This window comes from Stegostoma tigrinum, chromosome X, assembly GCF_030684315.1.
Source record: "Stegostoma tigrinum isolate sSteTig4 chromosome X, sSteTig4.hap1, whole genome shotgun sequence".
NCBI lineage: Eukaryota > Metazoa > Chordata > Chondrichthyes > Orectolobiformes > Stegostomatidae > Stegostoma > Stegostoma tigrinum.
Window position 1 is genome coordinate 10,961,207 of NC_081404.1, and position 21,042 is coordinate 10,982,248.

The window sequence follows — 21,042 nt, forward strand, 5'->3', positions numbered from 1 at the left end:
CCCCAGCATCACAGATACCAGTCTTTAGCCAATTCAATTCACTCCATGAGATATCAAGAAATGGTTGGAGGCCCTGGATACCCTAACAACATTACAATAGTTCTGAAGACCTGTGCTCCAGAACATGCTGGTCCCCCAGCCAAGCTCTACTGCCGCAGTTACAACAGTGGCAGTATTGAAATTTGCCTTGGTAAGTCATGTACACACACAGCAGGACAAGTCAAACCCAGCCAATCACTGCGCCATCAGTCTACTCTCAATCATCAGTAAAGTGATGGAAGGTGCCGTCATCAGCAGCACCTGCTCAGTGACGCTCAGTTTAGGTTCCGTCAGGGCCACTCCGCTCCTGAACTCATTTCCGCCTTGGTTCAAACATGGACAAAAGTGCTGTATTCCAGAGGTTAGAGCCCTTGATATGAAGGTCCCATTTGACTGAGAGTGGCATCAATAAGTCTTGGCAAAACTGGAATCAATGAGTATGAGGTGGCAAGCTGTATGCTGGTTTGAGTCATGCTTGGCACATTGGAAGATTGTTTCTGGTTGTTATAGGTCAATCATCTCAGCTCCAGGACATCTCCGCAGGAGTCCCTCAGGGCAGTGTCCTCAGACCAACCATCTTCAACAGCTGCTTCATCAATGACCTTCCCTCCATCATCAGGTCAGAACTGTGGATGTTCACCAATAATGGCACAATGTTCAGTACCATTCGCAACAACTCGGATACCGAAGCAGTCCATATCCAAATGCAACAAAATCTGGACAATATCCAGGCTTGGACTGACCAGTGGCAAGTAATATTCATGCCACACAAATGCCAGGCTTTGACCATCTCCAACAGAAGGTAATCTAACCACTGCCCCATGACATTCAATGGTGGTACCATCACTGAATACCCCACTGTCAACATCCTGGGGGTTACTGTTGACCAGAAACTCACCTGGACTCAGTACATAAACACAGTGGCTACAAGAGCAGGTCGCAATACTCTGGCAAGTAACTTGGCTTCTGCCCCCCTCTCCCCTCCAAAAAAGCCTGTCTGTCATCTACAAGGTACCAGTCAGGAGGGTGATGGAATACTCCCCACTTGCCTGGATAAATGCAACCCCAACGACACTCAAGAAGCTTGACACCATCCAGGACAAAGCAGCCCCTGATTGATTGGCACTGCATTCGCAAATATCAACTCTTTCCACCAACAACAATAGTAGAAGTGCACCCTGTCTGCAAGATGCACTGCAGAAATTTGCTGAAGATCCTCAGACAAGACCTTCCATCTGGAAGGACAAGGGCAGCAGATACATGGGAACGCCACTACCTGCAAGTTCCCCTCCAAGCCACTCACCATCCTGACTTGGAAATATATTGCTGTTCATTTACTGCTGAGTCAAAATCCTGGAATTCCTTGCTGAACAGCTCTGTGGGTCAACCCACAACAGATGAACTGTGATAGTTCAAGAAGGCAGCTCATCACTGGACAGTAAATGCTAGCCAGCCAGCGGCACCCACATCCCACAATTGCATTAAAAATCAGGTGTACCCCTGCAAGAGGCCATGTTTTATAGAATTTGCAACTATTTTCAGCCAGAAATACCGAGTGGATGACCATCTCTGCCTCCTCAGAGATCCCCAGCATTACAGTTGCCGGTTTCAGCCAAAATGATTTACTCCATGTCATACCAATAAGTGGCTGAAGACACAGTGGATACTGCAAAGCTCTGGGATGTGATAGCATTTTGGCAATGGTAGTGAAGTGATGTACTGTGGAACTAGCTGTTTCCCTCGCCAAGTTGTTTAAGTAACAGATACATGGGGACACCACCTCCTGCAAGTTTCCCTCCAGGCCATACACCATCCTGACTTGGAAATATATTGCTATTCCTTAATTCTCATTGGGCCAAAATCCTGGAATTTCCCTGAGAGTGTACCACTTGGTTCCCGCTCTCATTATGGTCTTGGTCCAAACATAGACACAAGCATCATCCACATAGGTGAAGAAAATGGTTGAGCACTATCTCCTTGAGGGCTGTTGGGGATGAAGAATAAATGTTGGCCCTCCCAGCGCTGCCCAGATTTGCTTCTTTGGTGTGGGTGGGAGCGGGGGTGGTGGGTGACAAGGAAAGGGAGGGAGGAGAGATGGGGGGCCAGGCATGCAACAGAAAAGGAGGGATTGTGAGAGACACAGAATATGTCAGGTTGGTGACCTGCTATCAAAAGTGATAAAGGGTGGATGTGGAGTGCTTGTCAGGGAGGAGGTGGTGCTGTGATAATGTCACTGGGCTACTAATGCAGGGGCCAGGCAAATGCTGTAAGCTTATACATTTAAATCCCACCTCAACTGGTAGAATTAGAGATAATGGGAATTGCAGATGCTGGAGAATCCAAGACAACAAAATGTGAGGCTGGATGAACACAGCAGGCCAAGCAGCATCTCAGGAGCACAAAAGCTGACGTTTTGGGCCTAGACCCTTCAATTGTAAGTTTTTAATTAATGAATCAGGAATTAAAAGCTAGTCTCCAGGGTGATTATCATAAAACAATCGGCAGCTTATCATTAAAAGCTATCTGGTTCACTAATGCCCTTTAGGAAAGGAAATCTGCCCTCCTTACCCGGTATGACCTGTACATTAATTCAGTGTCAGCAATTTGGTTGACTTAACTGCACTCTGAATTAGCCAAGCAAGCCATTTCAATTAAAGGCATTTAGAGGGGACCAACATCACATGAAAGAATAAAGAGAAACACTGGAAAACTTCAGACAAGCAGTAACAGATTTTGAGCAAGTATAGAGGTGGGGATAGGAGGGAAGGGTTGAAAAGGCAGCTGCTGCCTCTTTTTTTTTTAAAAAAAAGCAAATGAGAATTGTAGTTATGATCTGAAATTGTTGAACACAGTGTTGAGTCCAGAAGGTTGTAAATTGCCCTGTTGATGGGTGAATATTGTTCCTCCAACTTCTGTAGAGGTATGTTCATGTAGTATAGGGGATCAAGCACAGCCTAGGAGTGAAGCAAGAATGAAAAAATAACAGCAACCAGGAGCTTAGAGTCATTCTGGTGAACTGAAGAGAGATGCTCAGCAAAACCAGTTGAAATCTACATGTCCGCTGTTCTCGCTCTCTGGTGTTTGCAACTCACTGGTTTGTAATGGAGCAGATTTTGTAAAGGACCTGTGTAGCTAATGCAGAAACTTTTAATCTCATCAGTCTGGGTTGAAACTGGGGAGAGTGACAAGAAGCTGATCTACAAAGAATGTAGTAAATTGTCTTCCTCTGAATTAGAGTATCATTACGACAGCATTTAAAGAGGTGAGAATGAGGTCTTTCAAGAAGAAATTGGAAATGACATTGGAACCCATGGCTGGATTACTAGTATTCCTCTTTTCCCCTCCACCCCACTCCTTCAGGTTACTTGATGTGATTCACACGGAGAATAAACTATATCTGGTCTTTGAGTTCCTGCACCAGGATCTGAAGAAATTCATGGACATCTCCTCAGTCAATGGGATTTCATTGCCACTCGTCAAGGTAAAATCATGGGGATTTCATAGGGCAAGGTTAAAAAGGAACAGATCCAAAGCAGGTCATCTACTCAAGGTGGCTGGCATCTGCTCTAACATGCATTTTGCTTTACGGCAGCTTGTTATATTAGTTTTCCAGTCAACGTGGTGGCTGTTGCTATGGTGCAGATTAAACCTGTTCAATTCACAAATGTGTAGACTTTTATTAATTTTAATAGCATTTAGACAACTTCATATAAATGGATTCTCCACCTTATTAAAACTGTTCCCCAAATGATCTTTGGTAAGTACATTGGATTATTTCTGCAACTGATGTGAAGCTGTACTTGCACATTTCCCACTCTTGGAGAGATACAAAGTTCCTTGCAACCATTTCATTGCCTTTTTGAAGCCTTGTTGTGTAGGCAGACATGGCAATGATTTGCACAGTGCAAAGACCCACAAACAGCAATGAAATAAATTACCTTTCAATCTGTTTTTGACAGGATTATTTGAAAGAAAAGTGTTCGAAAAAGAGCTCTAGTTTATTTCAACTCATACTGCATCCACCTGAATGTCTCATCCAAATGTTGGCAAAAGTATGAACAATGGATCTGGTTTTCAAAATTTCTTTACAAATCTGGAGAGCGCAATATTTATGTACTTTGTCCATCACACAATGAACTGATAATCGTCTTGGTATTTGTAGAGCTGTACATTGAGGATTCTATTGAGTTCTGTACACTTGGGTTGGTGTTTTTCATTGACTGAGGGGAGGAGCCATCCTTGGCAGAGACTTTGACTGGAGAAAGAAGGATGCATCAGAACACATGATGGGCATTCTACTGAGCCATCATGTAGTCCCTTCTGGTGTTTCGGAGGGGAGAATGGTGCTGCTCCTCCACAGGAAGTGGTCCCATACATATAAAGCCACCTCCAGACAACGCTTGTGCGCATAATTTGTAATGTCTTGCTAACCTCTTCTTTTGACGGTGGCACATTTAACTTGGCAAATCCTTTGACTGCATGTGTGGGGAAAGCAATATTTGTTGCTTATAAAAGAACAACAGATTTTATCTTTTATTTTTAAGTGTGTTAATTTCTTACTTAAGACAACCCTTGATTTTTTTTAAACAGGGGTTTTCAAACCAATTTTCTTTTACCAAGCCTCAAGTCACAGCCTACTTTCACAGGGACAGCTTGTGAATTTTCAGTGTGGAGATTTAGCTCCATCCCCATGTGACACTGGAAGTAACCTTTGACACCTTGTCCATGTGTCATTTTCCCTGGTGGGGGAGTCTGGAACCAGAGAGTATAAGTGAATGGTGGAATCATTCTTTATGAACTGCATGGCCTCATCCTGTTTCTATACACACATTTTATACATTGTTTCCTTACATCTTTCTACATTGATGCTTTCCAGTATTTTCAATGTAGCCCTCTGCCACCTACATTCCAGGATGGCCTCTGCTTAAAGTGGCAAAAATTATCTGCTGCTAGTAAGGCAAAGGATGACCTACTGGATCATTGGTGTTGATGTTACTGGATCACCAAAGCACTGCACTCTGGTCTCTCTAATATTACTTGTCTCAATTCTACCTCAGTTTTATCAGCTCTCAAATGACATCTTCTCTTGGAGCAAGTGAACACAATTCTTTTCAACCTTTTGTGAGAGAGATTCTTGTTTATTGTCCTTTATGATATTGAAGCCTATAGAAAGCTAGAAAATGAGGTGGAGGAGTGAAATCTCAGTATTTTTGCCACTTTTACAGCTGTGTATGTACACCCATGATCTTATTGCTTAACTTTTTTTAACTGCAAGGCTTTCTTAATTTGCTTTTAATTTTGAGCTCAGATCCTACAGCCATTGTACAGTCCAAGCTGGGAATGTGGGGTGATCTTTAAGAGCACAGGGTGTGGAATAGAGTGTTGTGAGCGGATTTTGTGGGTTTTTTAAAAGGCTTGTGTGACTTGCCATTTGTACTGCTAGGAGCCACCCCTCAAGGTTAGTCCATGTTTGAAAAATGCGAGGATCTAAAGCTGCCTCATAACTGTTCTTTTAGAGTTAGATTAGATTAGATTCCCTACAGTGTGGAAACAGGTGGCCCAACAAGTCTACACCGCCCCTTGAAGCATCCCATATCCCTCTAAACACTCCTATTCATCTACCCATCCAGATGTTTTTTAAATGTTGTAATTGTACCAGCCTCCACCACTTCCTCTGGCAGCTCATTCCATACACACACCACCTTCTATTTGAAAAAGTTGCCCCTTAGGTCCCTTTTTTTAAGTCTTTCCCTTCTTGCCTTAAAGCTATGCCCCCTAGTTTTAGACTCTTCTCCTCCCCCCCCCCCCCCCCCCCCCCCACTCCCCCCTGCCCTGGGGAAAAGACCTTGTTTATTTACCCTATCCATGCCCCTCATGATTTTATAAATGTCTCCAAGGGGACCCTCAACCTCCCATGATCCAGGGAAAATAGTCCCAGTCTATTCAGCCTCTCCCTGTAGCTGAAACCCTCCATTTCTGGCAATATCCTTGTGAATCTTTTCTGAATCTTTTTAAGTTTCACTACATCCTTCCTGTAGCAGGGAGACTAGAACTAAACACAGTATTCCAAAAATTGTCTGTACAGCTGTAATATGACCCTGTCAACTCCTATACTCAATGCACTGACCAATAAAGGCAAGCATACCAAATACCTTCTTCATCGCCCTGTCTACCTGCAACTCCACTTACAAGGAACTATCAACCTGCACCCTAAGGTCTCTTTGTTCAGCAACACTCCCCAGGACCTTACCATTAAGTGTATAACTCCTACCCTGGAGCTCCTAGCACAGGCATGATTGCTTCGGAGCTGATAACTTCATCTCCATTTTCAGAAGCCCTGCTCTAAATATACGATTTATCATCTGAATTAGGTAAATTACCGGGAGTCAAGGAGTCTCAGATGAAGTTCACTTAATAGCTATGGGGTATTGTGCTATTCCAGTTCTATATATCATTGACTCTGATCCAGTGGTTACTTTGATCTATACAATTTGTTGCAGTATTGGTTAATAATTGTGTTTCTCCTATTCAGAGTTACCTATTTCAGCTTCTGCAAGGACTTGCATTCTGCCACTCTCATCGGGTACTTCATCGTGACCTGAAGCCTCAGAACCTCCTGATAAATGCAGAGGGTGCAATTAAACTGGCTGACTTTGGACTTGCGAGAGCTTTTGGCGTGCCTGTTCGCACGTACACCCATGAGGTATGTTGTCCCCTAAATTGAATACAATGATTCAAATGGACAGCAACGTATGAACATAGAACAGTACAGCACACTTCAGGCCCTTCGGCCCACGATGTTGTGCCGACCTATTATCCTACTAAGATCAAACTACCCTGCTTACCCTACGTTTTACTGTCCTCCATGTGCCTATCCTAGAGTCGCTGAAAAGTTTCTAAATTATCTGACTCCACTATCACTGCCGGCAGCGCATTCCACACGCCCACCACTCTGTGTAAAGAACCTATCTCTGACATCTCCCCTGTACCTTCCTCCAATCACCTTAAAATTATCCCACCTCGTAGTAGTCATTACTGCCCTGGGGAAAAGTCTCTGGGTATCCACTCTATCTATTCCTTTCATCATCTTGTACACTTCTATTAGGTCACCTCTCATCCTTCTTTGCTTCAATGAAAAAAGCCCTAGCTGTTTCAACATTCCCTCATAAGACCTGCCCTCCAGTCCAGGCAGCATCCTGGTAAATCTTCTCTGCACCCTGTCTAAAGCTTCCGCATCCTTCCTATAATGAGGCGACCAAAACGAACACAGTATTCCAAGCGTGGTCTAACCTAAGTTTTGTACAGCTGCATCATAACCTCGCGGCTCTTAAGCTCGATTCCCCTGCCACTGAAAGCCAACACACCATATCCCTTCTTAACAACCCTATCAACATGGATAGCAACTTTGAGGGATCTATGGACATAGACCCCAAGATCCCTCTGTTCCTCCACACTGCCAAGAATCCTGGCATTAACCTTGTATTCTGCATTCAAATCCGACCTTCCAAAATGAATCATTTCACACTTTTCTGGGTTGGATTCCATCTGCCACTTCTTTGCCCAGCTCTGCATTCTGTCAATGTCCCATTGCAACATATAACAGCTCTCCACACTGTCCACAACTCCTTCAACCTTCATGTCATTGGCAAACCTACTAACTCATCCTTCCACTTCCTCGTCCAAGTTCATTTATAAAAATCACAAAGAGCAGAGGTCCCAGAACAGATCCCTGTGGAACACCACTGGTTACCGAGCTCCAGGTGAATACCTTCCAACTATTGAACAGCCAGATTTGTATCCAGACAGCCAAATTCCCTGAATCCCATGCCTCCCTACATTCTGAATGAGCCTGCAATGCAGAACCTTATCAAATGCCTTGCTAAAATCCACATACACCACATCCACTGCTCTGCCTTCATCAATGTGTTTTGTCACATCCTCAAAGAATTCAATAAGGGTTGTGAGGCATGACCTACCCCTCACAAAGCCATGCTGACTATTTCTAATCAAACTGTGCTTTTCCAAATAATCATAAATACTATCTGTCAGAATCCTCTCCAATAATTTGCCCACGACACAAGAAAGATTGACCGGTCTGTAATTCCCAGGATTATCCCTATTCCCTTTCTTGAACAAGGGACTGACGTTTGCCTCCCTCTAATCATCTGGTACAACTATGGTGGACAGTGAGGATGCAAAGGGCATCACCAAAGGGTCAGCGGTCTCTTCCCTTACTTCCCATAGTAACCTTAAGTATATCCCTTCTGGCCCAGGGGACTTATCTATCCTCATGTTTTTCAAAATTTCTAGCATGTCATCCTTCCTAATATCAACCTGTTTGAGCATATCTGCCTGTTTCATGCTGTCCTCACAAACGTCAATGTCCCTTTCGCAAGTGAATACTGAAGCAAAGTATTCATTAAGGACATTCTCATCATTCCCCTACCTCCTCTAACTCCAGGCACAAGTTCCCTCCGCTATCCCTGATCGGCCCTACCCTCACTCTGGCAATCCCCTTGCCCCTCACATAAGTATAGAACACCTTGGGGTTTTCCTTAATCTTACCTGTCAAGGCTTTCTCATACCCACTTCTCGCTCTCGTAAGTCCATTCTTCAGTTCCTTCCTGGCTAGGGGTATCACTGAATGGGAGCTGTTAATTTTGCTGCAAGTAATGTAATTATTCCAGAAGATGAGGAGAGTGCAACAGGTGACAGGTTTTAATGGGCAACTAGAGGCTGGAGCTTCTTGTGTTTGATAGTAACCGCAACTGGGGTTGCACCCTGTCAGTGAAATTCCTTTTGCCATTCAGTGGCACAGAGTATTTTTCTGTCCTCGATCCATTTGCTAGTGGCCTTTGAACTCGTTCTGAAATTATTTTTGTTTATCTTGAGTGGCAATCAAATAAAATGAAATGGTTCTTTTTTTAATATGGTGCAGGAGTTGAGCAGCTATGACCACTGTTCAAAGGTTAGACCTGACCTGTGCTTTTCGTGGACGCTGCCTGACCTGCTGATTATTTCCAGCATTTATGGCTTTTATTGCGAGGATTAGAGCTCAGCTAAGTAGGAGAAATTGAGACCAAGGGAAAACTATTTGCCAAACTAAATGCAATAAAGTGAATCTTTGTTTTCTTAAAGAATGTAGATTGCCTTGATGTGGAAATCTCTGCAATTCCATCATTGAATTTGCATCTTCAAACATTTATTTTCTCCATTGTCAGGAACTGTATTATTGATAAATATCACTGTTTGGACTAAAATGTCCAAAGATCTATCAGAAGAAAAAAGATGAGTATGAATTTGAAATGTTTTTTTTCTTGCAGGTTGTCACACTGTGGTATCGAGCCCCTGAGATCCTCTTGGGATGTAAATATTACTCCACTGCAGTTGATATCTGGAGTCTTGGCTGCATCTTCGCAGAAATGGTAACAGATTCTAAAGTTAGTGCAGCTCTGTGTTAAGATGTGATTAAACTGAGACATACATCAAAGACACACTCCTTTCTTTTTTAAAAAAAATCCTCTTTACATCTCTTCGTGTGTCTCTGCAACAGGCTGTACATTCTAGGCAAGACTGAAAGTTATCTATTGGCTTGGTTTTATGGTTTGGTAATATGGAAGTGTTGAAGTGGGACTCTTGCTTGTCTTGCCTCCTCACCCAGCCCAATGTTGCACTAATTCTTCCCTCCTTGCCAAAATGTCATAAAGCCATTAAAGGCATAAATTAATTTATTAACTTTTATCTGGAGAAGATCTGATGTGAATTTCCAGTGAGGTGAACATTGGAAATTCAGAGGAGCAGGAAAAGATTGAATCCATCTTTAACTCAGCCCTGATGGTAAATGCTCTCAGGAAACATGATTTTTCTTTGCATATTTATCAGTTGTTCAATTTAGAAATGCACATTTTCTGTTGTTATGTCCATTTACATGACCTGAAACTTTGGATGTTCTACAAGGAACAAAAGTCAAGAAGTGTACAGGTAGTGAAAAACCCACTATTTTAGACACCCATGTCTTGACTTTCAGTAGAGAATGAATTGCACAGCTGCTTTTGGCTTGATCTATGTAATAAGTGATCTTCTAAACCAGGGGTTATTGTGGAGGCTTGAGAAACAACTTCAGACACTTTTGCACTACAGAATGTTGCAGTCAACTTCAGGCACGTGAATCTCTACTGTTGCACCCCATATTGTGAAATAGTCCAACTGTCTGATCTCAACAGTTTCAGAAAGCTACAAAGGTATGCAGAATATTGAAGCTGTTTTCAGGAATCTGTATAGGAACTAGTAGAAGTGAATTGTATAGAAGTGTTTATTGGGAAGCTAGATAAGTACTTGAGGATGAAAGGCATGGAAGGATGTTTAAGGGTTGTAAGTAACTCCTGAAAACACTTCTGTTGTGGCTGATTGCTAGGTAGATTCTCTGTTTGACTCATTTGTGACTCACCAAGAGAAACACTATTTTTACTTGGAATTATTGAGAATCAGAGTGGATAGCAATGGAGCACGGACTGACAGAGACTTTCAGTGGAACTCTTAACAATGTGCAATCTTGACTTAAATATAGAAAGTGTGATAGCCCTGTGGTGAAGGGAGGAGGAAAAGCAGTTTTTCATCAGCTGAATTTATGCAAGATGGCCTGGAGTGTGATGAGATACAAACATGTCTATTCAGAATCATGTTCCCAAAGGAGTCTTTCAGTGTGTTTGATTGCTACCATTTGCATTCAGATGATCTCCTGGCCTGTCTCCCTACACTAATGCCGGTTTGATCAATCTCATCAGATTTCATCTTGATGCCATGAGTGGGATATGATGTAGTTCAAAACTTTGCTGCAGTAGACTTGGGGAGGATGGGCGGTAGGGAAGGCTAGAATTGAGAAGAAATGTTTGAACCATTGCTTCACGTCTACAGAGACGTTTCTCATATCTGTTTCTTTTATCATTTTTAATCTGATTAATCACTTCAGTATATCCATTTGATTATTTAAATTTTATTATTCAACTAAAAGGCCGTTGGGTGTTTTTTTTCCCCCTGCCACAATTCCCTTCCACCCTCATTCTTCAGTGGACAGGACAGACAGATGGATGCTCAGGCCTTGGTCTTTAGCTCCATTAGTTTCCTAAGCACATTTTCTCCGGTAATAGTCATTATACTTATTTCCTCTCCTCCTCTTACTTGATTATTTTAGTATTTTGGAAATGCTGTTAATGTCTTCTACTGTGAAAACTGATTTATTCAATTCCTCATTCCCCATTATTAATTCCCCAGCTTCATTCCTCCAGAGGCCTGTGTTCACTTTGACTTCTCACTTCCTTTTTATTTATTTAAAGAAGCTCTTGATGTTATAGCGAGTTTACTTTCAAAGTTTATCTTCTCCATTTTTTTCATCATCTTTTGGATTTTAAAATTTTTGCAGTGCTCAGGTTTACCACCAGTCCTCCCCAAATTGCATTTTTTTTTCTCTCAATTTGATAATATCATTAACTTCTGTGGTTAACCAAGATTGGCTTATCCTCTCTTTAGAATCCTTCTCCCTCACTGAGGTATATTTTCGCTATGAACATTATATATTTGTCAATGTTCCTCAACCGTCTTTGCGGCTAACTCCTTTCTCCGTGTACTCCAGTCAGCTCTGCCCTCATTTCTTTCTAATTGGCCTTGTTTAAATTTATCACAGTATTTTATGACCCAGATTCCTCCCTCTCAAACTGAATGCTAAAACTTACCATGTATTGGTCACTGTTTCCTTCAGCATCTTTTACTCTTAAATCATTACACATCAGCAGATTCAAAATAGCCTGATCACTGGTTGGATAAAATGGGGGTAGAAGTTGGGGAACACGAATTGTAATCTTTCAGTTTTCCCTGGACTCAGAAGAGGTTCCAGAAGACTGGAGAATTGCAACAATTCTGTCTTGTACAAGGAATGTTGTAAGGCTAATCCCAGCAATGACAGACCAGTCAGCTTATCTTCAGTGGTGGAGAAGCTTCTACAAACAGTTAATCAGAATATAATTAGTTGTCACATGGAAAAAGAGTGATTTGATTAGAAGAGTCAGCATGGATTTCAGAAGGGGAAATCTTGCTGGAGTTGCTTTGAAGAGGTAACAAAGGCTTGCTGAATGTAATGCTGTTGATGTGGTTTACGTGAATTTCTAGAAGTTGCTTACTACAGTGCCACACTACAGACTTGAGGAATGTCTGTAGGTCATAGTATAAAAGGGACAGTAGTATTACAAAATTAGCTGAGTGATAGGAAACTGAGTAAGGGTTAACGAATATTTTTGGGGATGGAGGAAGGTTTGTAGTGCAGTTCCCCCAGGGGTTGGTTTTGGCACCCTTTTCCTTACCTATATTAATGATCTGAATCTTGGTGGACAGGGGACAGTTTCAAAGTTTGCAGATGACATTAATCTTGGGAGAATTGTAGACTGGGGGACAGTGTGGAATTCCAAAAGGACATTGACAAGTTGGTGGATTGCATGGATAGGAGGCAAATGAGGCTCAATGCAGAGAAACGTGAGGTGATGCACTTTTGTCATAAGAATTTTGCAAGACAATATAAAACAGGGGTACAGTTCTAAAGGGGCTTAGCAATAGAGGGGCCTGAGTCCACGTGTCCAATAAAAGTAGCAGGACAGATGGAGAGAGCAGTTAATAAAGCATACAGTGTCCTCGGCTTTTATGAATAGGGGCATAGAGTACGGAGCAAGGAGGTGATGTTGAATTTAAAAAAGACATTTGTTAGACTTCAGCTGAGTATTGTGTTCAGTTAAGGATGCCACATTATAGTGAAAATGTGAATGCATTGGAGAGCATGCAGAAGTGATTGACATGAATGGTTCTGGGAATAAGAAACTTCAGATATGAGGATAGATTGAAGAAGTTGGGACTGTTTTCCTCAGATAGAAGAAAGCTGAGTGGAGATTTGCTAGAGGTTTTCAAAATCACAAATGGACTTGACAGATTAGATAAGGAGAAGCTGATGCCACCTACGTTGATGCATTTTTTTTAAAGCCCTGCAGTACCTTCAGCTCTCCTTAAAGAAAATTACATTGTGTTCAGTACAGAAGTGGACCAATATGTCTCTGCTGGTACTTGCCTACTGTATGAGCTGCCTCTCACTTAATTTATTTACTTTAACCTTGTCAGCATGAGTTCTTATTCCTTCTCTATCATGTAGCTTCTCCTTAAACACATCTATATTGTTTGCCTCCACTACTCCCATGTGGTGGTGTGTCCTGCTCTCTGACTAAAGAGGTTCCTCCTGAGTTCCTCCTTGGATTTCTTAGTGACTGTTGTATTCATGACCCTTAGTTTTGGACAGAACTCTACTACCACATGGAGTCTTATGGGATATAGGGAGAAGACAGGAGACTGGGATTGAGGAACCTATCAGCCATGATAGAATAGTGGAGCAGACTCGATAGGCCGATTTGCCTAATTCTGCTCCTATGCCTTCTGATCTTGTGCAGTAGTGAAGGCAAGCAGCAAGGATGCATTTAAGGAGACACTGCATGTGTGGACTATGACAGATAGTGTTGGAAGGCTATTCAATTGCAGGAAAAATTTATGACAATTTTGTCCTCCTTGATATTCACATTTTTCTCCTAGCTGCTAGACATTTGCAAGGAGCAAGTTTCAATCTGATTCTGTTCTCCCTAATCTCGGCACAGAGGCCAACACTGGCTTCCAAAATCCTTCATGTTTATGTTTATAGATCATGATCTCCACCTTGAACTATCCATGAATAAAACAACCTGAAAGAAACAGCACAACTGAAAAGCCAATCTATTTAAAAATCAGACAGCATGATTTTGTACGCAGGGAAAGAGTAATAATTGGGATAGATTTTTCCTTTGCTCTATTTATGGCTCAAGAAAGATCTGCACACAGTTCACTCTAGAGCACACGTTTATAACCCCACCCTGTGACCCATAGTCTTGCAGTAAAGATCCTTGCTTCATGCCGTTGAGGTGATCACTTTGCCTCTGCCTTCCAACACTTGCTGTTTTGGCTCACACATGAAAAATGGTCATTTGGGCAAGGCAGTGGAGAATGCCTCATCTCTGTAGAACCTCTGCCCAGTAAGAAAACACATCCCCGCACAAGAATTATGCTTCATTACCTAACCCTGTACTACTACAGATGACACTTAAGCACCCACAGGGAGGAAGGGAAAATTTAGGTTGTGAACTGTTCTTGTGGTAGTGTTCATTGTCCAAGCAATAGATTAAACAGAGCTCCTCTGAATTCTGCTTTCAAATAGCTGCATTGTTTTAACACAGTGTATGATTCCAGTGTGCTGGGCTCATGATGTAATGAAACTTGCTCACCCATTTGCCCTAGGATAGAAATTCTTGCCCTCTGTTCTACAAATACATTTGCCTTTTTGTTGGATAATAAGCTCACTGTGTTTTGTGGAATCACAAGCAGTCTGGTGAAGTAGTAATTGTATGTTTCACACTGAGTCTTTTGGAGGGTCGGACTGGGGAAGAAAGGGTTCTCTGTTAATTAAATATTCAAACCAGTTGAGCTCAAGCTGTAACCATTGCATAACCAGATTACTCAGTGCACATTGCAGTCAATCTATATTTCTGTTATCTGCAAGATATGTGTATTATTAGACCATGTGACCAAACCTTAATTTGCCAGGAGAACAAAAGCACATCGGTGGGACCACAGCTGCGTCAGACTTACTAACTTTTCCACATCAGTATCTGGATTTTATCACCCATTAACAAAACCAATACAAAAATTAGAAAGTAGTTCATTGCTTTTTCCAATAGGTTTTTGTTTGAACAGAGCCCTAACAGTGAAACTTTCATGTTGAAGGTGGAGATTAACCCATGTTTGAAGATGGCAAATTCTGCAGCCAAAAAACAAGTATAGTGGGGGGGGAAAAAAGAACTGTGGATGCTGGAAATCAGAAACAAAAGCCAAAATTTCTGGGAAAACTCAGCAGATTTGGCAACATCTGTGGAGAGAAAGCAGAGTTAACATTTACGGGTCCAGTGGCACTTCTTCAGAACTGTTCTGAAGAAGGGTCACTGGACCCAAAGCGTTAATTCTGCTTTGTCTCCACCGATGCTACCAAAGCAAATAAAGTACCTTCGGTCTGCATCAGTCAATCGATTGCTTATTAATATTTTATTGGGTTGCTTCTGTTGACTCATTAGCTAAAGTTGTGCTGTACAAACCACGAAGGCCCTTGGCACAATTTTCTGATAAATCTTGATTGCTCTGATTTCTGCTAGGGTAGCAGGGTGTAGGGGGAGGAAGGTGACCATGTGATTAACCTCGGTCTCCTTACTCCTGTCTTCTGCTGGAACACATGCTTATGTAGTGTGGACAGGGACAAGCTCAGCTTTGATTCCTGCAACTGTGCATGTTTTAATGCTCTACTAACACTGCTGTCTAGGCATGTGCATGTGGTCACTTGGGTGACAGACCAGAGAATAGCTGGTCCTTGTAACTTCAGAACTAGAACAGGAGTGGCACCTTGAGTTCTCATCTTTCTTATGCTCCAGATATGGATAGGGTACCTGCATGTGAAAGGGAGCACAAGAACAACTGTACAACTCTCAGTTGTGGGTGCATAGGGTGTTTTACTAAAGCAATATTGCCAATTTTGGTTTTGTTTTGTCTTAGATCACGAGGAGAGCCTTATTCCCTGGAGATTCCGAGATTGATCAGCTATTTCGGATTTTCCGAACACTTGGAACACCAGACGAATCGGTCTGGCCAGGAGTAACCTCCATGCCTGATTATAAGCCCACATTCCCAAGGTGGATTCAGCAGGATCTTAGTAAAGTGGTGCCACCCCTGGATGAGGTTGGCAGAGACCTGTTAGCGGTAAGTCATGAGATACGAGCACAAGCAGCATGTCATGTGAAGATTTCAAATCGTCAATAACCAGCAGAGTGATCAGATGATCAGTCTGTGAAATTCCGTCCAAAACCTTGAGAAGATGAGAAAATTGACAAGGGAATTTCAATCGTCTATAGCTCCTGGACTAATTTGAAATAGAGGTCAGAATCCCAGGTTCAACAAGCTCACACATCTACCTTTGGCTTTGAAACCAGAGCCACCTCAGAACCAATGGAGATTTCCTCTCCTGCTTAAATAACAGTTTTGAAAAATTGTGAAAATCTAGACTTGATTAACACAAGTACAGAGTTGAGGCAGAGAGAGAAAGACACACATGGTTTATCATTGAAACAAACTGGTAGCTTCTATAAAAACCTGACAACAGACTCTAATTCTGGCCTCTTGATTATCTCTGATTTTAATTTCTCCACCATGGTTAGCCATGCCTTCAGCTGCTACAGCCCCAAGCTCTGAAATTCTTTGTCCAAACTTCTCCGCTTCTCTACCTTCCACTCGGATGCTCTTTAAAATCTATCTCTTGGACCAATTTTTCACCATTTGATCTTGTATTGTCTTATGTGGCTTGGTGACTTTATTTCTTTAAAACCACTATGGAAATATAAAATTGTGGTTGTTCATTCTACTATAAGTTAGTGCTTCACTGTTCTTTAAATTTCTAGCTTTGATCTTTCCCATACTTTTTAGAGTTGTTGCTGAATTTAACTGATCCCTTTTTCTTGCAGAAAATGCTACAGTATGATCCAAGCAAGCGGATCTCAGCAAAGAGTGCCCTGTCTCATCCTTTCTTCCAAGATGTGACCACGCCCATCCCTCAACTTCGAGCTTAAAATACAGCTGATCAATTGCTGGTCTGGAAATCCTGAAATGTCACTTGAAAGGAACTGATAAGGCAGTGTCTGTTCAAATTGTCATCCAGTCTTTATTCCCAGAAGTGCCAAAGATCCATCTGTTGGTTATCTCCAGCAGAGCTTTTTATTTAACAAATTCCATATGATTTTTCTAAACATTTAAAATTTAACTTTTTTATCAAAGTATTTTTCACAATCCTTGGAAAGCTGGATGATCTCCAGTTGGCTTTCCTCGTGGGACCATCCTTCCGATTTATCATGTCAACATATGGCAACACAAAGAGCCACAATAACTGCATTTGTGCTTTAGTTTTCATTCCGACAGTAAGCTGTGATTGTCACCATTCAACCAGAACAGCATTAACAAAGCCCTGTGAGATCCTTCCATCTAAATGAACATTACATTTCCATTAAAAGTTCCTAGTGACTCAGCCATACAAACAAGGAGGTCCAAGTTTTGATTCACAGTACAGACTGATTTCATCTCGGGTTGAGATAAAGTTGACTAGGTGAGGGAGAGGAAAAGAGCCAGTCACCCCCCCCTCTTCCTAGTTGCTGTCTAGTGAACCTTGTTGGCAGTATGGATAGATGATGACAAAGATATGACGCTTCCTGCAGTTGGACTGTCAGATAGCACTTATTGTCTAGACTGGCATGTGAAAAATGGCCTTTTAGGCAAGGTAACAGAAATGCCCCGATTGAGTTCAAAGTGAGAGCTGATTTGGGAGAACAGGAGAAAAACTTCTAAAAGTATGGGACGAATTGCTCTGTGTCCATGCTGATGTTGAGTCATGAAGGGCTGTGGTGCTGGATTACTGAAGCTCAGCCAGTGAGGACTATTCACTCGCCAGTGACACTTGGGTAGGAAGGGAGAACAACAAATCGAATCACGTTCCTGTTCTTAGTATTCAGCTGTCTGTTCCAGAAAATTTGTTTTTGCAGATCTCTGGTGAATACGGTGAAGCATGGGTTGAAATGAAGTTGGGGAGGAAACTGGTCAAAAGGGAAATCACAATTATCAAAGAAAGTGTCAATTATATTTTGTCATAATGGTATAATTAGATTAATTGGGCATTTTGCCATGTAGGTTTATTGCCTAGTTGCAGTAAGTAGTTTCTTGTGGCTATTTGGGAAGGTCACTTCAGATTAATGCATGATAATTAAGTAAGCTGAATAATTTAGTATTTGAGACTTTTTGTCTCTTAGAAGAAGCCTGACTGCTGTCACTCAGTCATGCACTAGATGCTGATGGTTATGGAATAGCCTCTGCTGTACTGTAGGTCTTGATGTCAGTCTAATCAATCTGATCCTGTTATTCTTAGTCACAACCCCAGTTGATATGGTGGGACAATTCTAAGATGCAAATATAGATCTACCAGTATTGAACAATACTGGAAGGAAAGCACCAAGCACCAAAAAACAAGGAAGGGATTGATCTGCACAAAAGAAAATGCACAAGCTGATGCTTAGAAATGAAATCTTTGGAGGAAGTGGTTTTTAAATTTGGGTTGCCTCCATTTTAGTTGTGTCTACAATTCCACGAAAGTTGAGTTAGAACTGTGCAGGTTAGGATGAGTGGATACTGTCACTTCAATACAATACAGTAAAGTACATTTTTGAACAATTTCTTTGTTTTAATCTATTATGTATAATTCGAAACTTTGATCTATGAAGGGTTTTTTTTTAAACAATGTTTTGAGAGTGGGTATAAAATTTGTTACCTGCATAAGCTCATCTGAACCCTTATTGGAGTTTAACCAGTGCTTGTCCTGTCTGAATGCAATACAACCCACTGTGTTACTCTGAGTTTGAAATGTGGCCAATTAACTGCATTAGTAGAAGTTTTGGTGCTGTGAGATCACCTGGCTGGCACTTGATGGTTTGCACTGGAGATCAGCATTTCTTGCAACATAAACATGGCTTTTGCTTTGAATTGATGGTGGTTTCCAATGATCTCATGGACTGCATAATTTGGGCCTGATGGTCAATAAAACTGAATAAGGTTCTCCCTAAGCAAATCGAGTAATTCAGTGAAGAAACTGTGCTGCCACATGGTTTAAATCACCAGACATCTTTTTGTGTTATATTAAGAATGTATTAAATGCTTCAAACAAGCAGGAATTATGATAACGATTATTCATGTAATCTCACAATGTCTATTATTTAGGAAAGTCTGGGAATGCAGCAAGACTAACATAACTACTGCTCATCACAGACTTTCACCCTTTCCACTTGTTCACCCCTGAAGAAAAACAGAATGAGACCATTGACCTAAATATGCAAAGTAGTTAAAACTTTATGGCCCTTTCAGTGACTAAGGGAAACTGCAATGCAGAGGAGAAAAATCCCTGATTCAGTCCCTACCCTGCACTAAGTGGTGCAACAATGAGCCTAGGTATCCCTTGGTGAGAAAAGAGCATTGCTTTAGTGAACTGTCTCCTGTTCATTATAAAATCACTCCTACGTATTCACTTGCTCAAAGCACTCACCTACCTCACACTGTAGTAACCAAATCAATTTCAGACTATAGATTGATATTATGAAAAGCAGAAAAGTGAAGAACAATTGAAATTACATTTCTATTTACAAACTTAATTCTTTAAATGTAAATTGAATAGTTTAAATATTCCATGCAGATAAAAATTGAGCCCATGAACTGTGTGCTTTTAATGTGGGGGTATTATAAATTTTGGATTCCTTGGTGCATGTTTCTGCAATTTTTGATTTTTTTTGCCTTTTGGGAGATCCATTATGGTTGCACTGGTGGCTTTGTCTGACCAACTTTGCCAAAATAATAGACTTGGTGACTGCTTTAATACTGTCATGAAATTTTGAGTTTGAAGATGAGTTCTGTTGAGTCTTTTTTAACGATTCATGGGATTTGCATTTGCCCTGTTTTAACCCTTGTGGAGAAAAGTAAAAATATTTTGTTGACTGAATTGTCTGTGTGTTGAAAGATTAGAAGTTGGATCTGAGATGCTGGATGAACATTTTCTTTGAGAGCCAACAAGAGAGGAGGGGGTTTGAGTCGCCCTTTCTCGTGCTTAAAGCTACATGTTTCTTGGCATGTTTGTAATTAGGGCTTCAGTGACCATTGTCAGCTGGATACTCCAATCTGGAAATCTCTTCAGCTAAACTACTAGGCAACATGTCTTGAGCACTGTAGGGTCTTGCTAATCAATATCATTTTGATACTTTGTAATTCACAATTACCAGAATAAAGACCTTGTGACTTCTTCGTAATTTTTAATCTCTCAGTAGTTAAAGCTGAAAATGTTCGAATGATTTAGTAAATCCATCCTTGTCATGCCTGCCAGTTACAGAAATGTTTTGTACACTCCAGAAATGAGATAATTTAGTTTCATTTTGTTTTGTTGAAAATTTATCTTATTTGTCTTTTATATTTAAAACAAAAGTGTAAAATTGTGGTTCTGTTGACAACATGGGGACATTTCAGTGTAATCCTTCTTGGAATGGAAACATGCTGGAAACACTCAGGTTTGGCAGTATCTGTGAAAAGAGAAACAGCATTAACCTTTCTGATCAAACGACCTCTTCAGAACAGCAAACACTATCCTTAGACCAGTGCTTCACAAACTTTTTCCTGCTGTAACCCCATTTTAAGGTTTGAATATAGTCATGACACTTCAGTGAGAGAGAAAGAACCTGTTTAATAACTTCACTGGATCTCCATAGTGGACATTACTGCTTACAGATTTTGTGACCCCATTTGAGGTTCTGACCCCCACTTTGGAAAGCCCTGCTTTCCTGATTGAGTTTTCAAACAAACAAGCAAATTATAAAATTATACATCCTAGGAGGAGGTCATTCAGCTCCTCATGTCTGCAGCATATAGATCAGCACACAGCCTCCAGACATTTGTGTATCTAGTAGACGGATTTGGATGGATTTATCTTTGAGTAGATAATACTGATATTAATTTGAATTTTGTCTAATACACAAAGCTTTGACTTTGCATTGTGTGCTCATCACATGAAGATTGTTCCCCATTCTTGCCTCTAATCACAGACTCCACAAAGCAGTAAATGTTAATATCAAAGCAGGTCCTGAAACCCTGTCACCATAGGAAAGATTGACTCTGGAGTTGATTAAAAAGAGTCCCTGAAATTTCATGTGTTGAATTGTGCTGCATTTGTACTAATGCAGCAAGACTTACACCTGTTGACTGCTGAACTGAAATTTTAAAAGTTGCATTTCTGGAAGTATTTTTCCCAGCTGCTGGCTGGCTCAAAGTGCATTG

The 21,042-nt window shown here is 41.2% G+C and overlaps 1 protein-coding gene across 2 annotated transcripts in view; it reads left to right on the forward strand.

The window, feature by feature from the left end:
• The window catches only part of cdk2 (cyclin dependent kinase 2), a 32,064-nt gene extending 12,040 nt beyond the window's left edge, over positions 1–20,024 (forward strand). The window contains exons 3-7 of one of the 2 annotated variants that reach the window (XM_048523671.2): positions 3,400–3,520; positions 6,572–6,742; positions 9,363–9,479; positions 15,694–15,897; positions 16,656–20,024. In XM_048523671.2, coding sequence (XP_048379628.1) covers positions 3,400–3,520; positions 6,572–6,742; positions 9,363–9,479; positions 15,694–15,897; positions 16,656–16,760 — 718 coding nt within the window. In that variant the 3' untranslated portion in view covers positions 16,761–20,024. The remainder of the gene's footprint in view (positions 1–3,399; positions 3,521–6,571; positions 6,743–9,362; positions 9,480–15,693; positions 15,898–16,655) is intronic. The other variant, XM_048523672.2, reaches the window with a different exon arrangement.
• The last annotated feature ends 1,018 nt before the right edge of the window (positions 20,025–21,042 follow it).